Source organism: Cydia splendana, chromosome 11 (genome assembly GCF_910591565.1).
Source record: "Cydia splendana chromosome 11, ilCydSple1.2, whole genome shotgun sequence".
In the NCBI taxonomy this organism is placed as follows: domain Eukaryota; kingdom Metazoa; phylum Arthropoda; class Insecta; order Lepidoptera; family Tortricidae; genus Cydia; species Cydia splendana.
This window is the reverse complement of record NC_085970.1, coordinates 39,562-56,843: the sequence shown is the minus strand read 5'-3', so window position 1 is coordinate 56,843 and position 17,282 is coordinate 39,562. Positions and strand designations below refer to the sequence as shown.

General features: G+C 43.0%; 1 protein-coding gene across 1 annotated transcript; it reads left to right on the top strand.

The window, feature by feature from the left end:
- The first annotated feature begins 833 nt into the window (after positions 1–833).
- On the top strand, positions 834–5,588 carry LOC134795184 (trypsin-7-like). Its single transcript, XM_063767015.1, has 6 exons — positions 834–1,004; positions 1,874–2,065; positions 3,031–3,345; positions 3,836–4,065; positions 4,367–4,500; positions 5,500–5,588. Exons 1-6 carry the CDS (start codon positions 837–839, stop codon positions 5,586–5,588), a joined length of 1,128 nt encoding a protein of 375 aa, XP_063623085.1. The 5' UTR covers positions 834–836.
- Positions 5,589–17,282: the final 11,694 nt, after the last annotated feature.

Genomic DNA, 17,282 nt, shown 5'->3' with positions numbered 1-17,282 from the left:
CTGGACAAAGGTCTCTCCCCTTCATTTCCATGACTCCCGATTTGGTGTTTCCTCCGGCCAGTTATTCATGAAGCTGAATAAAACAAAATCACCACCAACCCAAAGCAAACATTAAATGTAAAATATCAAACAAAATCAAACCAAATCAAATCTAAATGAATGTTATAAATATTTATCATCCAAAATCATCATTTAAAAGTCAATTCTACCAGCAAACATAAGAAAACAACTCAAAATTTGCATTTGATTACTTTGCCTCACATGTGAATAAAATGCAACTTTGCTATCAGTTTTTGAAGTGAAAAGTAAGCCTTTCTGACCTGGTGTGGTGAAAAAAAAAATGTTGTAATAGCGGCAACAGAAATACGTCATCTGTGAAAATTTCAACTGTCTTGCTATGACCGTTCATGAGATACAGCCTGGTGACATACAGACAGACAGACGGACAGTGGAGTCTTGGTATAGGGTCCCGTTTTTACCCTTTGGGTACGGAACCCTAAAAACTAGGTATAATCAGATAGTGATTTTATGTTTTTAATTTTGAAAACAAGAAATATAGACCGATAGTGGGACATGACATGTCAGACTCGAAAAGTATCCCTAGGTCTTGCACGGATGATATATACCTACTACCTACGCGTAGCCAGCTGTCCTCCTAACGTTATATCTAGCGTAGTAGCGATGTGATTCAAACACTATCTATAATTAAGTACCTATGTCACACTTCTTGGTGAATAAGACATTAACTAAAACTGAATATAATAAAAAGAAGAAAAAGCTGTGACAAGTGACATGTGTCATTCAGCCGTGATAGCAGGTCGCAGGTCGGACGCGCGATGTTTATAGCGTGCACTGCAGCGAGAGTCACCGGCTCGCGGCCTGAGCCGAGCATGTTGGGAGCCAACTGGGCGCCGGCGGCGTTGCTGCTGCTCCTGGCCGCCGCCGCCACCGTCGCCGCCGCCGACGAGCCGCTGGAGGACGAGGTCGAGAGTGCACCGTTTGCGGTCAGTTCAATATATGCTAAACACACGAGAGCAATGTCGCGATAAAGCTAATGGTCATCGACGAGTGCCGTTTCCTCGTGTCGTGCACTAAGCAGAAACCTGTTTTTCGTTCGTAATAGTCCATGGCTTTAATTTTACAACTGTGAAGTTCGTCGAGGTGACGTAGCATAAGCAATTAAGTACGCGTAGCACGAGTGAAGATTTATTAATTAATTCAATCAATCAATTAATCAATCAATCAATCAATCAATTTATTTCAGACCATGTCCATAGTGTTAGTACACATTCCCTTAATATTATGTTAATTACTTAAACATATAGGTACTAATTTATAACAAAATTATACTAAATTATAACAACTTATATACTAAGCCTCTGGAACCCATATATATGCACATCGTCCCAGTGTTTCCAGAAGGCGCAAGCAGGCGACTCTCACACTAGGCACAAGAGGCTGTTGGAACTATCACGCACGCGAAGCATCAATGAGGCAGTTCTATGGCGTATTATCGCACCGAAGCTGTCAGTGTGCGCCTCCGCGAACATACCGGACGCGCTGCAAAAACGAGGCAGTCCCAACAGCAACCTGAACCCATTGTTGTACTGGACGCGCAGGGCATTGAAGGCTCTTTTATTTAGTATAATTTGTCCACAGGGTGCACGTGTAAAGGGTCTGGCAAAACGCTTTAAATAGCGTTACTTTGACATTCCCATTACACCGCGCAAACCTGCGAGACAACATATTACAACGCACCGCCAATGCCCTACGCTCCCTCTCTATATCTACGTCACCGTCTCTATAGGTATTACGACACCTAATTAGAAAGGTCAAATCTTTGGTCACGCAAAAACTATCTGTTGTGTTGCAGATAGTGGTGGAGCATGAGGACGGGTGGCGCTGCGGCGGCGCGCTGGTGACGCTGCGCGCGGCGCTGAGCACGGCGACGTGCGCGCGCGGCCGCGGCGCGCCGCCCGCCGACCTGTGGGCGCGCGCGCCCGGCGCCACCGCTGCGGAAGGCGCACGACGTGTCGCGCGCATCGCGCTCGCTATTGACTCACAGGTTACATCTCTGTCTATATAGCTTCTGCTTTATTTGACTTTCACTAGCATATAGTACTTCTTTGAACACCGGAAAAATAAAAATACTTTTATAAACCTTCCCATTATATTATTAACAATATTTAAAATGTTAAATAATTTTGAGCGGTTGAAACGCTCGTCATTTTTGGCACGAATTCGACAGAACTGATGACGTCATTCGGTGTGAACGCAACTGACGTTTGCTACTTAGTGGCGAGTCGGGTCATAATGCCATCTCTTTCACTCTTGGTTGGTCTTAACAATTTGTTGAAACGAGTGACGTCACGTGACGTTTCGACTAATGGCGCTGCGTTTCGCTCAATAGCTTTTCACGGGCAAATTTTTGTACTTTTTATAAGCAATTAAATGATAATTTAATAACGGAAATGCATTTGTAACATACCTATAACGGCAACAAACATCCGAATAAAAAATGTTTCGTTCAAATATAAACTTCATGCATGACGCTAATTACGCCACGGCCACGGGTAAAGGTCTGCGCCAACCTTACCCGGTACCTGGTACCGGGTAAGGTTGGCGCTTACGTCGCGCAGCACCGCATTAGTAGGTAGGTATTGAAGCGTCGTTAACAGCAGCGTAAGGTACCTTTTACCATGGAACGTCACATATGCGCTTCGGATGGGCTATACGTACACAGTTTTCGTTGTCACAATAGTTCAATTTTTTTCGATTCCGTCAATATATGTATGGTAGCAAGGGTTCCAGACCTGTGAGGCATATTCTAACTTACTTCTAACATAACCTTAACCTTATATAACCTTTTTTTTCTTCTTATCATCTATTCTTTCGAATCCAATAGGTCTCTACGACGCTCGAGTCACACATTCAGCATCACCGGCTCCCCAGCTACTATGATGTGATAGTTGTGACATGGGCACAGGCGATAACGATCAATTGATGTTTAACCTAAGCGACATACTACAGGGTTTATCCGAGAACATGAAGTGGACAGAAGAGGCGTGGATCGGCGTCGTCCTGGACATGGCGCTGCTGGAGCTGGAGGCGCCGTTCGGCGCGGCGGCCGGCGCGCGGCCCATCCTCATGGCGGCCGGCGACGACTGCGAGCCGCGCGGCTCCGCGCCCGCCTGCCATGTGGTGCGCACGCCCCAGCGCGCCGGCGGCGCGCTGCGCGTCGGCAACGCCGAGCGCGCCTCGCCCATGGTCTGCGCCACCGTCGCGCCGCACTGGGCCGCCATCTCCGACACGGCGCTTTGTCTCGTTGGGCCTGAGTTCTGCCAGGTTTGGCTATATAATAATAAATAATAATAATAAATCATTTATTCCAGACAACATGGATCCATAGTATACATTTAAGATAAAATTAATAATATAAAAATTAGGTATAGGTATAACATTAAAGATTCATGACTAGACATTACAATCAAATTAAACTTAGCATTTGTTAACTGATAAAATATAAAATAAATTGGCATTAATTGATAGGTAATAAGTTCTTCCTAAAACGGCACTGCACTAAACTAGACGCGGCGGTGGGTGGACACCGTATTCGTAAGTGACGTGTGGCGAGTGAGCCAGACCACGCACATCATACATTAACGAAAATGCAATTCAGTCGACTTCGTCGTTAGCGTCTGGTCAAGCAGATAGTAACCGCTTTGTGCCACTCTTGTTTATTGTAGTTCATTAACTCTTTTACCGATCGATTACACACGTGCTGCTAATAAATTAGGTTATCAAATATGTTTGTGAATTCGTTTTGTGATTTCAGAGCGACTGGGGCGTGGGCGTGGTGTGCGCGGGCAAGCTGTGCGGCGTGCTGTCGCGGTCGGCGCGCAGCCCAGGCGAGAGCGGCGAGAACAGCAGCGAGAGCGGCGGCGAGAGCGGCGGCGGCGGCGGCGGCGGCGGCGGCGCGGGCTGCGGCGACACGCACGCGGCGCTGCTCGTGCCACGCTGGCAGCAGTTCGTGCACTGCGCGCAGACGCGGCGCCATTGCGGCCGGTACTTGCCGTACACCGCACCTACACACCAACTGACAGAGAAGTTCTGACCTAACCTGTTTGTATCTGGTTGCTGCTGTTAGGGCTGAACCCCTGGAGCCTGGCTCCCGCGGGCCGGATTGGAATGCTTCGCGGCCTGGATTTGGCCCGCGGGCCGGGGTTTGGAGAGCCCTGATTGAAATGGATAAATAAATAAAAATGTTTATTGAGTTCAAAAACTAGAAAGAGAGCATAAACATTTGAAAAACAAACGAGTGCACTGTTAACAAAAGACTTATCTGTGTATGTGTTTGTGTGTGCAGCGATAGTTGCGCGTCGGTGTGCAGCGAGCGCATGCTGCTTAATGCACCGGTCAAGGAGGAAGGGGGCCTGACGCGGCCCAACGGCAAGCATCACGCGCGCCACCGCTCCACCACCGCCGCCACCGCGCCGGAAGGTACCTACGCACCCTCACTACTCCGCCATATTTACAATGTTTCTTCAACACTAAGCTGCAAAACAATCAACGAGATTTCTTCGTTAACACAATGGCCGATGTGACTACCTACAGGAATAGCAGTTAATAATTCCAGTAGTGACATCTGATAAAAACGGGATAGGAGCGAGTAAAACCACAGACGGCCGTTAGTGCACTGGCATATACCATGGTATAATAATATACTCCGCCTGGTACTCCATTCCCGTCTTTTCTAGGTCACCTAACTGACACGGGCCTACGTCATCATGCGACAGCGCTATATGATAATATGCGATAGCGCTATATATAGCGGCCATGTTGTTGTGACGTAGGCCCGTGTCACTCTGGGAATGGAAGACCATGTTTTATTAGACTATGGCATATACTCGTATTTAAACAAACAGCATGCAGCGTGTGGACACAGCCCCACGCACACATATGCAACAGGATCAGGATATGTCAGAAACGTGGGGGGTAGACGGTAAACAACAATAAAGCCTCCTCTAAAGGATTAGTTAAGTTGCCTTATTTGGATGGAATAGAGGACTATTTATGTTTTACCTTACTATAAAGTTTTGTTTTGTTTGAAGAAGTTTTTTCTTCAATTATTTTTTTTTTAATTTAGAAACAAACAGTCTTATAAAACATGTGGGTAAGTAAGCTAACAGCTAGAATTTCATATAGTGTAGACCTATAGTTTTCTATATGTAAAACATATTTTGTAATAAACTTAATACTATGAAATGCTATCTAAGTATAACAACTATAAAAAATAACAAATAACACATAATGAGATAGCTTAACCTAACTTTCAGACTTAGGTATTTAATAAAGAATAAATCTTCTTCTTAAATAACCCTAACGAACTGTTAAATATATCCGCGTTCATACACTTTTCATTATACAACCTGCATGCGCGTTTAACGTATGATTGCTGTGCATATTTAGTTCGACATATCATATTCCAACACTGAACAGCATTTTGCTCCGACAACCACGTTCTGTTCTACGAGGCACTCGAAAACCTATATTATGTAGAAGTTCAGGAGCATCTACAAGATTATTAATAATTTTAAATAAAAATATTATATCATTACAAGAGCGCCTTAATGACAGAGGTTGAAGCCTGTGTCTTGAGATTGAGGAGGCGTAATTTCTATAGTTACCCCTTATTCGGAATTCAAGAGCTTTAATAAATATTTTTGGCTGCTATTTAACTGATCACCAGATTTAGTAAAATTTAATACCAAAAAAATCTATTTTACCACCCTAAAATCATGAATGATCACCAAAATTATAACACCGTTTTAATGTGAAATGATTACCAATTTTATTACATTTTACTATCCTTTTAAAGGAAATGACATCAAACTAATCATTATTAACCCAAAAATAGTAAATAATTACCAAATTTCTAACCCCATTTTAATGTGAAATGATAACCAAATTTTTACATCTTGCTATCCTATTAAAGAAAATGACACCAAAATAATCATTGTAAACCCAAAAATAGTAAATGACCACCAAAATTAGAACTCCATTTTAATGTAAAATGATAACCAAATTTTTAAATCTTGCTATCCTATTAAAGTAAATGGCTTCAAAATAATCATTGTAAACGCAAAAATAGTAAATGATCACAAAAATTTTAACCACATTTTAATTAAAAATGTGCAAACATTTAATATATCGTTATCCTATTAAATTAATTAATCCACTTCGTCACCTTTTTCTAATAGCATTTTATTTATGTAACAGTCGCAGTTCTAACCTAACCTAACCCACTTTTCTAGTAGCATTTTGTTTCTGTAAGGGTCGCAGTTCAAACCTAACCTAACCCACTTTTCTAGTAGCATTTCTTTTCTGCAAGGGTCGCAGTTCAAACCTAACCTAACCCACTTTTCTAGTAGCATTTCGTTTCTGTATGGGTCGCAGTTCAAACCTAACCTAACCCACTTTTCTAGTAGCATTTCTTTTCTGTAAGGGTCGCAGTTCAAACCTAACCTAACCCACTTTTCTAGTAGCGTTTCGTATCTGTATGGGTAGCAGTTGAAACTTAACCTAACCTACATTTCTAGTACCATTTCGTTTCTGTAAGGGTCGTAGTGCTAACCTAACCTAACCCACTTAACTGATAGCAGTTTAACTTACTTTTCTAGTAGCATAACGAAATGCTACTAGAAAAGTAGATTAGGTTAGGTAGGTATGCGGTGCGGGCTACGGGGGGTTGAGCGGGAGGGGCTAGTAATTTTGGCATCAGTTTACTTTATTTGGTAATATGTATACATTTTTTGGTAATCATAGTGGTTTATTTAGGTGAAAATATCGCATTAATTTGGTCTTCAAGATTTGGAGATCATTAATGATTTTTGGTGATCATTCAATATATTTGGTATTTGAATACAATTTGAAGTGCAGTCGTAATTAAAGTGGTGGTACTTTTGTATTTTTTGGCCTTTTTTTTTGGTGTTCAGTAATTTTTTTTGGTAAGCATGATTTTTTTATTTAGGGTACCAAAGTATTTTTTGGTGGTCATTATATTTGTAGCCAATATTTTTTGTACCATTTCTATTCTCTTTTTGTATTTTTATGTCCTCTTAGTATGTTACTTATATTTAGTATGTAAATTGTATCTTCTGTTGGTGATCCTAATAAATAAACAAATAAACATCATAGTAGGGATTCCATACTACCGAAGCGAATTCCAGGCGGCTTCTGACGAAGCTATTATAAAGTATCTTGTAGGTTAACGGTCTACGAAAAGGTTTAGCAATACGGAGAATAAACCCTAATTGTTTATAAGCCTTATTTAAAATGACGATATGAGGAATGAAGGTTAGTTTAGTGTCAATTAATGGACACATTTCCATTTTAATGGCTCCCTGCTTCGTAGTCGAGGTCTCTCTTTTTTCCCTTTTCTGATGTTAAGTACTTAGATCTTTGTTACCATGTCAACAAAATTCTAAATTGTTTCAGATGATAACATGAAAATGAGAACAACGACATACAGAACACAGCCGCCTCGTAGCGAGTGGCCCACCACGGAGCACGCTTGGCGGCACGCCGGCGCGGACGTGGGCGCCGTCGCCGTGCCCACGCGCACCTCGCCGTCGACTCCGCCGCCGACGCCGAATGCGCACCTCAATGCCTCTACGATGGGCAGCAGGATGGTGCAGTTCGAGTTCGAACCCTACCGGGCTGATTTCAAGGTAGGGCCGAATGCTCCGCCTACTGTGTACCCGTCACTCGTCATTCAGCCGTATTCGAACAATGAGATACGTCAAATACTAGATATTGAAACGATATGGATCGGATATGTCAGTGTCAAACAGGTGTCAAAAGTGACGTTTCTTCAAACATTAACTTCACTTTCGACACTTGTTTGACACTGACATATCCGATACATATCGTTTCAATATCTAGTATTTGACGTATCCCATTGTTCGAATACGGCTGATTATCGTTGACAGATCAATAATCTCATATTCATATTCATTTATTCATAAAATTACAAACTTTACATGTCAAAAGGGTTATTAATTAATTAGGTCAATTTCAATTAAATTACAATTCATTAAGTATTAAAGCAATTACTTACTTATTACAATTACCGTCGCACCGAACACTTTCTACCGGCGTGTTGTGGTCATTGCCGAGTATCCAGCTAGGCATCCATTTTGCCTTTATATGTACCTACGTTTAGTTCTGCATCCGTTCTCTACGTCTCGACTTACATACAACAGCCACGAATACCGTAGAAAACCGCTCTTCCTACGGACCGAACCGGAATTCTTTTAAATCTCATAATAGTATCCAAATATTGTCGAAAAGCGAGTGGTTGTGAGTAATCGTCGGTGGAGTTACTCGTACAGCTGCCCTATATATGTGTTGTGTTGCAGATCGGCGAGTACGGCGACAACGAGGCGAGCTACGACGCGGGCGAGGAGCCGACGCGCGTGTCGTCGTCGTCGTCGTCGTCGTCGTCGTCGTTGGAGGAGGAGACCTCATCGCGCGTGCCCGAGGCCCTGCAGGAGGAGGACTCGCCGGACGAGACCAACTCGACGGCCGAGCTCATGAAGCTCCAGGGCAGCGGCGCCCGACAACTCTCGGCTATCACTTTCCAAATTTATTTACGACATGTTTTTGTAATTTTTGTGTTAGCACGTTGATTATTAAATGTTTTCTTAAGTCCTGTAAATTATCGCGTGTCCATTCCCCACTAATACAGAAGAACGTCTAGAGATTTTAAATGTAAATTGCCCCTAAGTATCCAACAATTTGCCTAAATCTAATAGGGCCTTCCAATACCTACGAGTACCAACACCATAATCCCGATAGATATTGACATTATGGCAATATTTTTTCAATATTTGATAAACACAGCTGCATTTTTTTTTCTTTTTTTTTAAAGCTACTATTAACTCTTATAGTTATAAATCAAAAAATGGAAAAAACAAATCAAACCAGCGGACATAAATATAGATGAGGTTAACATATTATATCAAATTGAGTCAAAATATTCTCAATAATGTTAATATCCCGAGAGAAAAATGGCGACTACGTTCGTATGGAAAGGCTGTTTCGGGGCCGTGCCGTGTCAAGCCAAACTCACGTATCTTAGAAATGGCTATTTCGAGAAAAACGACGTTAAAGTTTAAAACAAAGAACTTATCATAACTTACAAAATTATGGTCCGTTTTTTGTATTTATTATATAATATGAATAAGAAGTACAAGAACAACCGACAAGACGTATTTAATTTAATAAATATTGTATTTATATGAATTAATTATGCCAAATTAAAAATATGGACGGTCTAAAATTGCATATATTTTAAGTTACGCGAAATGCGGTATCTACAGATACGGTAATATGGCGTCGGCCTTTACGCCGTTGCCAGCACAACAGATGCGGACGGTGTTATGCCGATCTCCAGTATCTTAATAGTGCTTTGAAATCACATAGGTAACACCTAAAGAAAAGTCACATTTTTGGGAAAGTAGTTTAATGAATACAGTAATAATTAACATAATAAATCCTGTTTAAAAAAAAAAAAAATCTCACCAAACCTCCAGGAACCTCTATAACAAACATAGTACTTAATCCAACTTAATCTGTAATTTCAACATAGTTTTTGATATCACTTTTCTTTGGAACATAAAAAATAATAAATTGACCATTAAATAATCAAGCCCTCATTAGCGTAACTTACACACGCTGCGCTCACTACAGTTTCCTACTCGGTTACGCCAAACTCATGTACCCATCGAAAGTTACCGCAGATTGGCAAACCACGAGCCTATGGCGCTTGTTAAGCTTATTTGTGGTAACTAAAGATACGGGAATAAGGCATAAATAGGTAGTTAAAACCGGAGTTACAGTATTTTGGCAAATTAGTTTTATGTGAAATTATGAAATCTTTTTTGTATCATATAAAAGGCACTATTTTAAATCGATTTAGCCCGGTTAACCCAAACTACTATATCTCAAGATACGTGAGTTTGGCTTGACACGGCAGCGCCGCGGCGGTCCTCCACTTTCATCTTAAAGTAACTAAAAGTTTTGTTACCGGTAGATGGCACTAATCAATAAATGCAAGCATAAGATAAATGGCGCTGTTAAAATTTTCCTCAGAATCTTGTAGCAATTTTGCAATTATAGTGGTTAGGTAAGGTTTTGAGTTAGGTTAGGTTTTTTTGAGTTAAGCTTATTTGTTGTAACTAAAGATACGGGAATAAGGCATAAATAGGTAGTTAAAACCGGAGTTACAGTATTTTGGCAAATTAGTTTTATGTGAAATTATGAAATCTTTTTTGTATCATATAAAAGGCACTATTTTAAATCGATTTAGCCCGGTTAACCCAAACTACTATATCTCAAGATACGTGAGTTTGGCTTGACACGGCAGCGCCGCGGCGGTCCTCCACTTTCATCTTAACTAAAAGTTTTGTTACCGGTAGATGGCACTAATCAATAAATGCAAGCATAAGATAAATGGCGCTGTTAAAATTTTCCTCAGAATCTTGTAGCAATTTTGCAATTATAGTGGTTAGGTTAGGTTTTGAGTTAGGTTTTGAGTTAGGTTAGGTTAGGTTAGGTTAGGTTAGGTTACGGCGCTACACACGCTGGCCATTTGCCCAGCGTGGGCTGATGAGAGGGCCGCACTCGTGGCCGTAGTGGGGAGAGACTTGTCCTTGCCAGCGGTGGTAAAAGCCATGCTTGGTGGGGAGAGTCGATGGAAGGCGGTGGCCTCCTTCTGCGAGGACGTGATGGTGCAGAAGGAGGCAGCGGAGCGTAGCAGAGAGGAAGATCCGGCCTCTCAGCCAATGCGCCGCAAGCGCGTGGGGCGGCGGCGGTTGGCATACGACCGCCGGTTACCCCCATAAGGGCACTTGTGGGTGGCAGGCTCGGGGACGTCTGTCGCCCACACAAAGGTCCCTGCGTGGGCGGGCGCGATATGTAATCAATGCGCCCACTGAGGTGAAGGGGTGATTTCCCCTAGAGTCGGGTCCGAGTCCGGACGGCCGCTGGCGAGGTTGCGGAAGAGTACTTCGGCGTTCCTGGGACCTCGCCATATAGCAGCGAGGCGGCAACAGAGGGGTTTTAGTGGGTAAACCTGGGGTCTCATTAGCCCACAACAGGGAGTCCCACATAACCATCCCGGCCCGTCCCCGCGCCGGGTGGTATGCGTAAAGCATTTCCCCTCTTAAAAAAAAAAAAAAGGTTAGGTTAGGTTAGGTTAGGTTAGGTTAGGTTTTTTTTTTTTTTTTGCGTAGGGGAAGGAAATCCTCATTGGATACCACCAGGCCGGCCCTGGTGGCATGCCCGACTCGACTGAGGATGGCATCTCGCCCTAGGATGGGATGCCATTGCCAGTCGCCTACGGACTAAAACCTGCCCCTTTGGGTGTAGGGTGATTTATTATTGGACACGCAGCGCTAACGGTTTACGCTTTGTGTTCAACATATGGGTGAGCAAGGAGTTAGGATTTGTTTACATGGAGAAATGGATATGATTAATAATGGCGATTTTATTTTGCCGGCTTTTAAAGGTGAGAGTTTAAGGGGACACTAATTGCCGTCCGACCGCCCGCCTCACGACAATATTCAGTGAGTGCGGGCGGCCGCCCGGCCACCGCCCCCTTTCAAGAGAATTTTTATATTAAAGAGCAATTTGAAATATTGTTTAAAGGACACCCGGACCAGCAGCATTCACTTGGAAACCAATTAATCCTGCAGGCCATAGGCAAATGTGTAGTGAACAAAACAGTTACATTATTAAATTATACATACAACTAGCAAAAAGCAGAGCTTTGTAAGGGCTCGCGGAGTTTTTCTACCTATATAGTTATAATTACTAAGGTAGTTTAATAAGAGATTCATCTTAAAAAACCGGACAAGTATCTTTTTTTCCGATAACTTAGAAGTTTGAATTTTTTACAGCTTTTAAGACCTTATGCTTTAATTTCAACTCGATACATCCACGCGTTCCCGAGATAAAAGGTCTTAGACAGACGGACGGACAACAAAGTGATCCTATAAGGGTTCCGTTTTTTCCTTTTGAGGTAAGTACTGAACCCTAAAAATGATATGATGTGATATAAGGGCTTCTGTCCGTCGCTACCTTCAGGCTCCAATTTCACCACGGTGACAGGTGCGACAATTGTAAAACATCACTGTTGCTGACGTCACAGGCATCCATGGGCTACGGTTACCGCTTACCATCGGGCGGGCCGTATTCCTGTTTGCCACCATCATTGTTTTATTAAAAAAAAACTTTATAATATCGGAAAAAAAACAGATATTTCTCTTGCTAAGTTTATGACAATTGTCACAAGAAACACTACAATTGTCACGAAATTCCGACGAAACTCTGACAATTGTCAAGAATTACCTACAATTCTTCTAAATCTTGACAATTGTCAGAAACCTCGCAAAAGAGATATCTGTTTATTTCCGATATAATAAAGATTTTTTAAATAATACAATGATGGTGGCAAACAGGAATACGGCCCGCCCGATGGTAAGCGGTAACCGTAGCCCATGGATGCCTGTGACGTCAGCAACAGTGATTTTACAATTCGTCGCACCTGTCACGTTGGTGAAACAGGGGCCTGGTCCCGCTTAATATGAAATACGAAACCATCGACACGAGAAGAAGAAGAAGGGCTTCTGAATATATTTAATACCCCAAATAATTTTCAGACTGTTTGTATTATATTATATCAATAGGTACCTACTTACATTAAATTCCTCGTACGAATATATTCTTGTTTCCTACATTTCAATACATTACGTAATCTATTATAAGGGAACCATCTATATCTCGATGTATCCAAAACATCTCATATTTTAATGCAGTTTAGTACAGCTTTTATGTCTACCATTCTGAAAGAAAGAGAGGAGCTTTCTCTTCAATTGCTCAAAGGTTAACTGGAAGAGATCCCTGAAAGGGATACATTCGCCTTTGTACTATAAAACTTTGTGTGTGTTTTCATGTTTTATGTTTCTTTTTGTACAATAAAGTGTTTTACTACTACTACTACGAGTACTACATCTCATTAAAATGTCAAAAGGGCCCCACGTGTTGGCTTAAACTCCGCGCACGCCTTACAAATGTCCGAAGCACCTATAGGTTCTTGATGGGTAGACATGAATATGGGCGTAGCGATGTGACGACCCCATCGCCTGCTGATAGACCAGTACAATCAGTCAACGCAGGGCAGTTTATGGAGAGCTGTTGGGAAGAAACATTCCCACTGCTCCTGGGAAGTGAGAAGTTCTACCACCCGATATGGATAAAAAGGGCCCTCTGCCTCTGTCTTGCTTTAGTCGTCCAGAGTGGAAAGCGACATCCATTTTGACATTTAAAACAGTAAGACAGTAATATCGCACTGCAATGCTGCTGCTGACTGCGATATTACTGCCGACTATATTACTGCAAATGTAAATAATATTAATTAAAAACTCCTGGCAGCGATATCGATTTCGACATTTGCGCGCTGCAATACTACTGCCGAGTGTAGCGACTGTATTACTACCGCAAATGTCAAAAACCCTGGCAGCGACATCGATTTTGGCATTTGAAACAGTAAGGCAGTCCTATCGCCCTGCAATACTGCTGCCAACTGCAGTATTACTGCCGACTGCATTACTACCGCAAATATCAAAAATCCTGGCAGCGATATCGATTTCGACATTTGCGCGCTCCAATACTGCTGCTGACTGCAATATTACTGCCGACTACATTATTGCCTCAAATGTCAAAAACCCTGGCAGCGAAATCGCTTTTGGCATTTGAAACAGTAAAGAAATACATAATAATATCGCGCTGCAATACTGCTGCCGACTGCGATATTACTGCCAACTGCGTGCATTATTGCCGCAATATCGAAAGCACTCACGTGTGATTTTAACCGCCATAGTAGTAAAAACGATTATAGATTCAATAAAAAATAGTCACGTATTCACTCATAATTAATTATTATTACTAATAGGGTATTAGACTGTATTTATAGACTGCATAAATTATTTTACACCATGCATGAAATAAAGCACCAGAGATTAATAAACGTAGATATCAGTTATTTTTAGTCACATTTCTATTTTAAATCCCGTATAAAACTATAAAGAGTAGGTAATTTGATTGTGACGTCACATGCTAGTGTTTCATGTAAATTCCTTAGTAGCAAATCGTTTTGACAGTTCGAAAAAAGAAACTCATTTGACTAGTAGTCAATTACCCAATTCAGCCCAATTATACTGAGCCAAAAACCCAGCGCATTTTTAACGGAACAACCTTTAACCTTGTCACTACTAACGCCATCTGTTAGGAAAATAAATAACCAACATTAGGCCAACAGATGGCGCTAGTAGTAATACACATTATTGACCCTATTATTTATTTTTTATGTTCATAAAATGATATTTTTATGTTTGATAACACATCTAGACATGCATTTAAATTACTATGTTAAATCTCAAACCTAACAGTGCGATAGTTTTTCCGTAAAGTGTACCACAAGAATGCATAGTTTGTCGAATAGTGATAGGGCTCGCTTCGCTCGCCCTAATAAATGATCAAATTAACAATGAGTAGGAGAACGTAGAATATGTTTGTTTAAGTTTCAAATCAAGATTAAATGTGGTAAAATTTAGTATTTAGTGTTTGAAATGCAATAATTGAAATGTTGGAACATTTAGCCCCCGCTAACTGTACGGGCGACCAACGCTCCAAGAGATAATAGTTATAAGGTAGGCGCGGCCGCCCGGCCGCCCGTCTCGCGACTCACATGAGTAAGCGAGTGCGGGCGGCCGCCCGACCGATGCCACCTAGTGATTGACTATTAATCTTAATTTGATTCAGTCAGACTACAAAGCATCGTTGTTTAATTTACAGTATAATATATATTTAGGTATTTAGGTAGAAAGTTACAAGTTACATATTTACGAGATAATATCGTATTCTATGCGAGATTTAATTTTGTTGATCATAGATTGCATTCTGGGGCAGGTAGACGAGGTGGCGCTATGCGATACAATATGTTTATTAATATCGTCAGACTGCTGTTTATTATGCGTTTCGCAATTATGGCACTTGGTTTTTGTTTTATCTTCTCGGTGTGGGCAGGTTTTGAAATCATAGTCAGGTGTAGCGCAGTGTGAGCAGATGGTGGTTGTAGATTTGCAGTGCTTCCTAGTGTGCCCAAATTGCAAACACTTGAAGCAATGCAGAAGAGGTACGTGTTCTTCCACATGTACCCTCTGATGGTCGACGTTAATTTTATTTAATTTGATTATTGCGTTGTAGGTGGATGGTGAGGTCATTAGCACGGCGTTATACAGCTTAGGGTTCTTGTTGCCTTTTTTGAAGTGAAGTTTGATTTTATTGCTTTCGTTGATGGAGTCTTTTAGTGGTTGATTCTGGTTGGTAATGATGTCAACGAGGTCATCGGCTGGTACGTCCACGGAGACACCCTTGAGGACGATCATTGGCTTTAGCGAACGGGATGTCTCAGCAGTAACGCCCGCATTTATTTCGTTAGTTTTTGAGAGTGCCACGTCGCGCTCTTGTTTATTCTTAAACTCAACGCGGACTTTCCCATTAGAGATGTATTTAGTAGCTACAGGAGCAAAGTCTGTGTCGCGGAAAGTAACATTCTTCCTCCAGGTCTGTAGAGTATCAGGCGCGCTTTCGCCGGCCTTTAAGGATGATATAATTATTGCTGGTTTTGATGTTTGCGTACTAGGTGTGGATGGTAACGATCTGGGCTTGGCGGCTATAGAAGAGTAAGTGAATTTAAGGTTGGATTCGCTTTGATTGCTTGTCAGTTTGGTTAGGTTAGGTTAGGTTAGGTTAGGTTAGGTTAGGTTAGGTTAGGTTAGGTTCGGGTGTAGCCCACGTTGTAAACCGTATAAGGCGGTTGGGCCTGGAAGTCGGCCTACAGAAATCCGAGGCCATTTGTTTTTATGGCCACCGTAGAGGTCCTCCGGTAGGAGCCCAAATCATAGTGGGCGGGGTCCCGATTGCTGTCAGGTCGACCCTGCGCTACCTAGGCGTTATGCTTGACAGCAAATGGAACTTTCGGGCCCATTTCGAACACTTGGCTCCAAAACTGCTCAGCACAGCCGCGGCCCTGGGGCGTATACTCCCGAACTTGGGAGGGCCCAAGGCTTCATGCCGCCGTTTGTACACGGGAGTCGTGCGCTCCATGGCGTTATATGGCGCACCCGTCTGGGCTGACGCCATTGGAAGGCAAAACGCTACTCAGCTGAGAAAAGCCCAAAGAGCAATGGCGCTACGGGTAATCCGGGGATACCGTACCATATCTACGGATGCTGCGTGTGCTCTAGCGGGATCCTTGCCCTGGGACCTCGATGCAAGAGCCCTCGCAGCTGTTTACCGCTGGCGCGAGGAGATGCATGAGAGGGATGAGGCACCAGCACCAAGAGAAATAGATGGACGGCGCGAAGCAATTCGGCTGGAAATGGTGGACATTTGGGAGGAGAGACTGGCGCATCCGATTGCTGGTCACCTAACTATAGAGGCAATACGTCCGGTCCTAAAACAATGGCTTGACCGGGACCATGGCCCTATAACATTCCGAGTGACGCAGGTCCTTACAGGACACGGGTGTTTTGGACGATATCTGTGCAACAGATTGGGCCGAGAACCGACGCCGATATGCCACGGGTGCGGTGCTGCTGAAGACACGGCACAACATACGCTGGCTGTATGCCCAGCTTGGACAGAACAGCGGGCCACACTCGTGGCTGTAGTGGGGCGCGACCTCTCCCTGCCTGCCGTAGTGAAAACTATGGCAGACAGCGAGAGATCATGGAAAGCGGTGGTCTCTTTCTGCGAAGGCGTAATAACAAGGAAAGAGACCGCGGAAAGAGAAAGGGAAGAAGATCCCGCCTCCCAACCGATGCGCCGCAAACGCGTAGGACGGAGGCGTTTGGCGTACGACCGCCGACTTCCTCCTTAAGGGTACCCGTGGGCGGCAGGCTCGGGGACGCCTGTCGCCTACACGAGGGTCCCTGGGATGGCCAGTACGCCGACTTAACGGCGCACCTTTTTAAAGTGACAGAGGAATACTCCCTCCGAAGTCGAGTCCAAAGATCGGACAGCCGCTGGCGGGGTTTCGGAAGCATGCTCTCGGTCGTTTCCCGTGCCCCGCCTTATAGCCTTGAGGCGGCCAACAGAGGGGTTTTAGTGGATAAACCTGGGGTCTCATTAGCCCACAACAGGGAGTCCCACAT